General features: G+C 56.0%; 1 protein-coding gene across 1 annotated transcript in view; it reads right to left on the minus strand.

Moving 5' to 3' along the window:
* Window positions 1-8,075, minus strand: part of Ptbp1 (polypyrimidine tract binding protein 1) — a 10,140-nt gene extending 2,065 nt beyond the window's left edge. The window contains exons 1-11 of the mRNA XM_031350329.1: window positions 7,935-8,075; window positions 6,037-6,067; window positions 3,679-3,751; window positions 3,248-3,567; window positions 2,996-3,166; window positions 2,806-2,916; window positions 2,561-2,735; window positions 2,323-2,400; window positions 1,546-1,691; window positions 477-510; window positions 3-77 (exon numbers count right to left, since the gene is read on the minus strand). Coding sequence (XP_031206189.1) covers window positions 3-77; window positions 477-510; window positions 1,546-1,691; window positions 2,323-2,400; window positions 2,561-2,735; window positions 2,806-2,916; window positions 2,996-3,166; window positions 3,248-3,567; window positions 3,679-3,751; window positions 6,037-6,067; window positions 7,935-7,942 — 1,222 coding nt within the window. The 5' untranslated portion in view covers window positions 7,943-8,075. The remainder of the gene's footprint in view (window positions 1-2; window positions 78-476; window positions 511-1,545; window positions 1,692-2,322; window positions 2,401-2,560; window positions 2,736-2,805; window positions 2,917-2,995; window positions 3,167-3,247; window positions 3,568-3,678; window positions 3,752-6,036; window positions 6,068-7,934) is intronic.
* Window positions 8,076-8,923: the final 848 nt, after the last annotated feature.

The following is an 8,923-nucleotide window of genomic DNA, read 5'->3' on the forward strand; positions in this document are numbered from 1 at the left end:
GCCATCTGCCATCTGCACAAGCGCATTCTCCTTCTTATTGAACAGGATCTTCACCCGTTGCACATCACCGTAGACGCCTTGGAAACCCAGGGTGAGAGTCTTTAAGCTGCCTGGTCTCCTAACCTCTCCCACCCACCCACTACCCACCCGTGGCGTCCCCAGCTCCCAGTGGGCCAGGTTTCTTTAGTGGGCACCAAGAGCCTGTGTCTCACAGCCCAAGGCCTGCTAACAGATGCTGCGCTCGGGCAGTCTCGGACTCCAGACAGCTGTCAGAACAGCCACGTTCACATGCTACTGACACGCTTAGCTCTGGAAGCATGCAGGGTGGTAACCATGCGTGTCTACTCAGTACAATCCGCAAACCGGAAGCAAACCACGGACCGAGGCAGAAGGCCAAACACAAACTCATAGTACATAGCAGGGTGTAAAATAACCAATTAAACGAAACCAAGGTAATAAAAGTGAGAATAACATACCGAAGAGAATAAAGAGGCTTTGGGGTGTGACTCTCTTTAGAGACAGCAGAGGAAGGCAGCAGGGGACAGGGAGAGGGAGAGGTCAAGGGGGCGAGTGCCAATCGTCCACGAGGAAGACAGTCCCCGCAGGCGAGCAGTTCATGATGATGAAGTTGTCAGGATGTTAATATTCAAGGGCAGGTTGGTTTCCGGAGAGCGGGTTTGAGAGGGGAGTTTTGTTTTTATTGATTTATGTTTTGTTTGTTTCAAGCAACAACAGGAAGCAGAAGAACCGTGCAGTCAGTTGGCAAAGAAATTCCGGATCAGGCAAGAAAAAAAATTGGGAGGGGAGGGGAGGAAAGAAAAAAGTAGCAAAACACAGGTCAGTAAATACGTAGGAAACGAGGCAGTGTTCCACACGCGTGCGCACACACACACACTTGCGCGCACACACACACTCCTGCACACACATGCAAGGAGAAGCACTGCACGCAGGCCGGAGGACCATGGGCCAGCACTGCGGCTGAGACTAAGGACTGAGGCAAGGAGTGGAGCCTGTTAGTTCCCAGGTGGCAGGCAGAGCTCAGGACAGCTAAAGTGAACTGGCTGGAGCAGGGCCAGCACGGAGAGCCAAGGGAGCTCAAGAGCAGCCCAAGGCACTGCGTGCACAGACCTGTTCCTGGAAAGGCAATGCTGGGCCTCAGGGGCCACCTGGGCTCTATAGAGACTGCCTGGCCAGCACCAGCCTGAGCCACTTCCTCCCTTCCAACCGGCACTCCCAGGCCTCCTTGCCATGCCTCAAATTAACAGACTTTCCGTACAGCAAGGAAAACACCTTGGCTCTCTCTGAGTACTGAGGGCCAGGGTGCGAATGGAGCTGAGAGGAAAACAGAAAACCTCAGAGCGGCTGGGAAGGAGCGGAGGCCAACAGCAGCAGACAGAGGGGCGGCGCGGCACGCCTATACCCACGGCGCCTGGGACACCCAGAAACCCTCCTTGCCATCTAGTACCCTCCCCCACCCCAAATTGTGGTCAGTCAGCACCCCACAACTATTCCACGTACAGGCAGAGCACAGCAATGCCCACATACCTCAGGGTTCAGGTTGCTGACCAAAAGGACGGAGTTCCCAGCACCTGCCAGCCCTGGGATGGCAATGCGGCCAGCCGCAGCAGCAGCAGCAGCAGATGGAATGGCCAGGGGGGCCAGGGCTCCATGGACATTAGGGACAGAAAGGCCTGCAAAGGAAGGTAGTACAGATGTGAGCCTGGATGTCTGGACCAAGACAGGACAGGTCTCGTACACAGCCACGAAGTGTCGCCTGGCTATGGCCTTGCACAAGAGGCCACACACACTGCCTGACTCCATGGCCAGTCCAGGTGTGATCAGACTGCATGCGCCCAACAGCACAAAAGCTCTGGTTGACACAGGCCCTCTGCAAGCAGGGCCTGACACAGATATGCCCGGCTGTGCACGCATGCGGCGCCCATTCCTCCATGCATGCTCCGGCGGCACGCGGAGGCCAGAGGCCCATGCTCCTCAGCCCTGGAGGCCACTTGCTTACCAGGCCATTAAATTCAATCTACTAGGGACACTGCATTCTCGTCCTCGCCAGAGGTGCTTGAAGGGAACCAGACCAAAGACTGAATGATTAGAGGCTTGTTGGTAATGCCAGCACAGGGCACCTGGCCCAGCCCTGCCTGAGACTACCCTGCCCTAGCTGCCTGTGGATGCTGCTGGAGGCCCCTTCCCCTCTCCCCAGAAGGGGGCCTGGGACCTGACACTCGGGGCCAATGGCACCCCAGTCTATGGGGCAGTTATGGGGTTGTGTGGGCATGCAGGCGCTGGGGTCAGGATGAGCGTGAATACCTGCGGCCTGAGGGATGGCAAAGGTGGGAGGGAACCCGGCTCCTGCATACGGAGAGGCTGACATTATGCCGGGCGCACCTAGAAACAAACAGACACTAATCACTGCACCTCACCTCATGGCTGGGCCAGGCACGGGGAGGACTGCTGAGTGGCTGGGCTGTGCAGTGCCAGGGTGCCCTGACAGCTAGGTGGCCTGTCCCACCCCATTCATTTGGTATGTCTCAGTGCAGCATCTCACCGAAGGCAGCTGCCATGGTCTGGTCCAATGAAGGCTGGCTGTCTCCCGAGGGCAGGTCAGGTCGAGTGTAATCTCTGCTCTTATCATTGTTGTACTTGACATTGAGACTGGTGAGCTTGGAGAAGTCGATGCGCAGCGTGCAGCAGGCATTGTAGATGTTCTGGCCATCTAGGGACTGTGGGGAGACACAGGTGAGTGTGTGTGGGCCAGTCACAGGATTGCCCACCCTGGTAAGTCCTACTCACCAGCTTGGCATGCTGGGCGCTCACAGGGTCAGCGTACTGCAGCAGCGCCTGGAACTGGTTGTTCTTGGTAAATGTGATAATCTTCAGGACTGTGCCAAACTTAGAGAAGATCTGCAAGAGAGGATGTGGGAGCTCTAGCTGGGAACAGGTAAGGATCCACCCACCAGGTGCAGGGGATGCACCCACCTACCTGGTGCAACACATCCAGGGTCACTGGGTAGAAAAGATTTTCCACAATGATCCTGAGCACTGGGCTCTGGCCTGCCATTGCCATTCCTGCATCCATAGCAGCAGCGGAGGCTGCCAAGGCCAGGTTTCCAGACTGGACGGAATTCACAGCCTGCAAGGCTGCCTGGGCACGCTGTGGAAGAACCACCATGAGCTGTAACCCAGGGCTGAGGCAGGAAGCCTGGCCACCCACCCACCTGCCCTGCAGACGTACTGCCTGGTTGGGCGAGCTGTCGGTTTTGAGCTCTTTGTGGTTGGAGAACTGGATGTAGATGGGCTGCCCACGAAGCACTGGCGCCACTGACGTGTAATAGTTAACCATAGTATTGGCAGCCTCCTCTGTGTTCATTTCAATGAAGGCCTGGTTCTTCCCCTTCAGCATAAGGAGGTTGGTAACCTTCCCAAAGGGCAGCCCCAGGGAGATGACCTCGCCCTCAGTGACATCACTGGGTAGTTTTCGGACATGGATGACTTTGGAAGGAACTCCTGTACTCCTGTTGTCACCTTTGAACTTCTTGCTATCGTTTCCATTGGCTGAAAAGGGATAGGTACATTTGGGAGGCTCCTTCCTGCCTCTGCCAGGACTCCCTAGGGCACAGGCACTTCTTGCTTGGGAAAGGCCAAGTGGCAACCAGGCACTCTCACCTGCTGAGGTTGAGCTGCTCATGATGAAGGGGCCGTTGCTGACACACGTGGAAAAGAGCTCGTCGGATCCCCGCTGGGAAGAGAGTACCGACCCTTAGGTCTAGGCTGATTCCTTCTCTGCATTCCTACCCACAGCCCCAAGCCTGTGGCTTTAGTGTTCACTACCAGCCACTGTCACTTCCCTAGGGCCCTGTGCCAGCAGCCATGTGGGAGGCCCCTTCCTGGCGGGTTGTCTGTCCAGAGCGCACAGCTGCAGGCCTCACTGTACCCTCCTGGCAGAGCTGCTTGGCAGCTTCTGGAGAAACCAAGTGGGGCTCTGCGGCTGCCCCAGCCCTGGTGTCCTGGTCATACTCCAGATGGACAAGGGACTTCCCTTGTGAGTACCATTCAGTGGTAGAAGCAGCTCACTAGGGAACTCCTAAACTGACCCCGTGCTAAGGACCCCCCCTGAGAAGTAATTCACTCATTATTTTGGCATAACCAACCCCTGGAAATCACAGGAGACTTAGGATCAGGACAGAAAATGAGGTGGGACATGCCACCCAGAGTGGGCCTCAGATAGAGGCTTCATGAGACAGAGCTCTCTGGCTATTCACTCCCAGGTAGCCGGACCCTGAAAGTAACTACCCAGGGACCATATCCATCCAAGGACACCCCTACCCCCCATAACTGCCCATCCAATCTAGGGCACTGGTCTTGATCTTCCAATACTGCCTGTTGATGCAAGAACTAGGGCACCCACTATGAGCTGACAGGCGTAGAGACTACATAGCCAGCATCTGCTATGTCCATTACTAAACCCAAGCCTGGCAGTGGTGGCGCACGCCTTTAATCCCTGCACTTGGGAGGCAGTTTCAGAGTTCAGATTTCAGAGTTCGAGGCCAGCGTGGTCTACAGAGTGAGTTCCAGGACAGCCAGGGCTAGACAGAGAAACCCTGTCTTGAAAAATAAAACAAAACAAAACAAAAACCAAAAACCAACCAAACCAAACCCAAGCCTGTCTTGACCTGCACCAATCTGAAGCTTCCTACCCAGTCCTGAGGATACGGTCATACTAAGGTCTTAGTTGCAAGAGCCACTGAAGGGTCTTGGACCTGCCTTGCCTGAGTGGACAAGACCCTGACGTGCAAAGGTCAGAATGTCATGTCCATATCACTTGAGCTGCAGAAGTTGCTTCCTGCTGGCTGCCATTTACCCATGAGGTCCCTCGTGCTGACCTTAGTGGGAGGTGGCTTCCGTCTGGGCAGGGCAACAGGAGCGGTACTTCCTGCAGCTCTGTCCCTGGCCTGCTGCCAGAGCCCTAACAGTCTCCCCATAGAGGCCTGGGAGCCACTACATTCAGAGGAAACTCCAGCCACCTGGGCCAACAGCACCAAGCAGCTATGCAGACAAAGGCGCATGACACAGCACAGGGGAGCCCCTGGTCAGCCCAGCCTTCCCAAATGCTTACAATGGATAGTCCCAATCCACTTGCAATCCCAGAGGATGAAGCCCTGGCCCATTTATACACCTGGAGATCCCTGCTAACTTGCCAGTATGCCCAGTGACTAGCTGGAATTGAATAATGTGTAAACAAGTAGCCATGGGGCAATCCAGGTCACCAGCAGCTTTGCCCAGACATACCATGTCACCTGCAGGCCTGAGCCTACACTTAAATAGGTTCCCTCCCTCCACTGGTGAACACACAGGATTTATCTGAGGGAAGATCACCAGGCAGGTGGAGACATCGTCCACTCGGGAGTCAAACTAGTCCAGACATCAGCCTGGTAGCAAATCAGCTAGCAGCAGCTGAGGTGGCCTTTGAGGGGAGAACCCCCAAACTACTTGCCGCCTACTACAGCTTAACAGGCAAGTCTAAAGAGCCCACCTAACACAGCAAGACCAACCCTGACACAAACACCTGCACCGCCATTTCAAGACTCAGCATAATACTCAAGAAGCTGAAGCAGGAGTCACTGGAGAGCAAGGTTGAGACCTGCCTGGCCAGCAGAAGACACCACCAAATGGGTGGTAACCTAGTCTCACCTTAGAGCGTGGCACAGCCTTTCAAACCAAACCCAGAGGAACGACCAAATCAAGTGTCCAAAGGACTGAACTTGTTGCTTAGATGAAGGCCGCAGGGCAGGACAAGGCAAAGCCAGCCAGAAAGAGACCAGGACAAAGACAGAACCACTAGACCCACAAAAGGATTCTTGGCTCCGACAATTCTTGGACAGCAGGTCTATGTGCATCTGTGCTATATAATCCACTTCTGAATCTTTGTAGACCCCAGACTGAGGCAGGCCACTCTGCAATAAGCAAGCCTTTATCTCTGACTACAGTGGGGGTTGGGTGCAATGCCAAGCTAGAGACACCTACCTTTGTACCGACTGCTATGTCTGGGACGATGCTGTGGAGAGAAAAGTAGACATCAGCACTGTGTGGCCTGTAGGGCCCCCTGCCATTTCAGCTTGGAAAGGCAGGGAAGTGAGCCACCCATTGAGTCTCAACTTGAAAGAGGGCCAACATTGTCCTTGGAGACCCGCCCTCCTTCCACACAGGACCCAGACCCTGTCTCTAAACACATTAAGAAATTCAGTTTTGCCGGGCAGTGGTGGCACACGCCTTTAATCCCAGCACTTGGGAGGCAGAGGCAATTGGATTTCTGGGTTCGAGGCCAGTCTGGTCTACAGAGCGAGTTCCAGGACAGCCAGGGCTACACGGAGAAACCCTGTCTCCAAAAACCAAAAAAAAAAAAGTTCAGTTTTTGCAAAGCATACCAGTGATCTGGGTCAATACTCAACTCCTGAGCATCCTAAAACGCCAGGGAGCCTGAAATTTAGCTAAAGAACAGCCAAAGACCGTGCTTCCTGATGGGGGCTGGGAACCAGGCAAAGTACCCTTGTTACCATTTACCAACAGAGCTGCCCGGATACACCCTAGGTTACTGATCAACCCCAGCCCCTCGTGACTGCACACTGCCTCACACCTAGCCTGTGTGTGTACAGGCAGCAGCAAGCCTACCATGGCTGGCAGGTTCCCAAGTGGCTCTCAGAGGTCTGCCTAGTTAAGGGATTCCATCAGGAGTGGTGGCTGGGGAATGTGTACCCCTCTGCTTGATTTACTATGTTGAAAGAGTCTTTTGGGAAGTTTCTCTACATGGCACTGGCTGAACTCACGTCGAATCGATTCACCTCTCTCTGCCAGGATTAAAGGTGTGCGCCACCGCACCCCGCTCAAAGATCCTTAATAAGTTGCTAAAAGGAAGCAACTGTGGACTCCTGTCTGTCATATCTCAGCACTTAGAAGCTGAGACTGGACTGCCATCGGTGCTGGGCTTGAAGCTAGGCCAAACAAATTTCAGACTTGAGTGTTAAAAGAAAAAAGGAAAGCTGCTTACTAGGCCTCAAAGCACTAGGGAGGTTGAGGTGGGAGAATCAGGAATTCAAGGCCAGCTCTTACCCAAAAACCCAAACAAAAAGTTTCAAGAAAAAAGTCGGGGCTTGGTGACGCAGGCCTTTAGTCCCATTACTACGCAAGCAGAGGCAAGTGGATCTTTCGGGCCAGCCTACAATGAGGTCGTCTCCAAAACAAACCGAAAACTACAAAAAGTTGCAGAGTGAAGGGGCATCCGGGAAGCATGTAGGAGATACGGATGCGAGGCCGGCGCCCGCATGGGAAACCGAACTGAACCCCACTCTGGCCCACCGCTCCCCCGTCGGGGGGGGGCTCTGGCGGCCTCCTCCGGACACCTCCCCCGAGGCGGGAAGGGCGTGCGCGTTCAGCACAGGCCCACGCACGCGCTGCGGGGCGCGCGCCCCACTAGGCGCGCGCCCGCGAGGCCGCACGCGGAGTGCGAAGCGACATTACTGGGGCACCAGGCGAGCCGGCGGCACCAATTGGAGGACGGCCGGCGGGAAGGATCCCAGCGGCCGTGCCGCTTCGACGGAGCGCGCCTCGCCGGGGAAGCGCGCGTGCACGGCGCGGGCGGGGAGGGGGCGCCGGGTTACTCCGGATGAACCGCGCGGGCGCCGGAAGTGCACTGGGCGAGAGGGTTAAGGGGAGCCGAAATATGGGTGCGGCCACCCTAAGGCAGCCGGCTTCCTTGCGGGCCTCAGACGCCTGGGGTTCCGAGCGCGCCACGCGGATTGAGGCCACGCGCGCGCGCGTCGCAGCGGTTGGAGGAGTCGACAGGGGCAAAAAGCCCCCACGCGCGGCAGCGATCGCTGCCACGTTGCGGTGAGCGAGGGGCGGGCGAGGGGCGCGGCAGTACGTACCCGTCCATGGCACACAGAGGACACCCGCGGGGAACGGAGCGGAGGCGCAGGAATAGCAGAAACCGACTCAACGGCTCCGAGTTATAGACTCACAAGATGGCGGAGACGCCCGCACACGTCCCCCGCGCGCGATACTCATTGGTTCCCGCTGCAGTTTGTGGGCGTGGCCTAACCCGCCTGCCCCCGCCAGGATCTCCTATTGGTCAAAATGTTGCAACGAGGGCGAAACTCAGACAGACAGCAGACGGCTATTGGGCGGTACGACCGTCAGTCAAGACGGGAGACGGAAACGGCCTGTGGGGGAGGGGGAGGGCGTGAATGAGTAGGAGCACGTGACACCATCTGAACCAATGAGCGAGCCTTTACCCAAACCCGTGGGAAGCCATCTTGAGAGTGGGTACGTGGCGGGTCCGATGCAGAGAAGCGTGCATTCTGGAGTTTGCCTCCATATTGCAAGCGGGCAATGGAAGTCGTCGGCCTCCAACATGAGGGTAAAGCAGGGTGTTTCGCCATCTTAGAATCGGGCAGAAAACCCCGTATTGCCCTAGCTTGCTTGTGGTCACGTGGCCAAAACTTGGACTTTCAGCCGAGTTTCTCCTGGACTGGATCGCAACGAGATGGAAGCCACGTGCTTCACAGACGCAGTCGCCACTGGATTGTGAATCATCTCTTTCCGTCTTTTGTCTCCCCACATCAGCTAAGCTCCACCTATGTTGCAGAAATGGGGAAACCGAGGAAACGAACCGCAGTGTAGCTGGTTCTGAGAAAAGTTGGGGAAACGAGGCTACAAAGTATCCAGTTGCGTACGCTACAAATAAACTCAGGAGCGGCCGACTGCATTGGAGGGACAAAACCCCTCCCTCTCGTACCTCCAACCCAGGAGCCAGGATTCTGGTTTCCAGGGCTGGGGCGGCAGGGGTGTCGCAGAGCAAGACTCGTTCTCCAAGGCCTAGTGCAACCTATAAAACAGAGATCCTTTGGTGGGGCTC

Source organism: Mastomys coucha, unplaced genomic scaffold (genome assembly GCF_008632895.1).
Source record: "Mastomys coucha isolate ucsf_1 unplaced genomic scaffold, UCSF_Mcou_1 pScaffold4, whole genome shotgun sequence".
Taxonomy (NCBI): domain Eukaryota; kingdom Metazoa; phylum Chordata; class Mammalia; order Rodentia; family Muridae; genus Mastomys; species Mastomys coucha.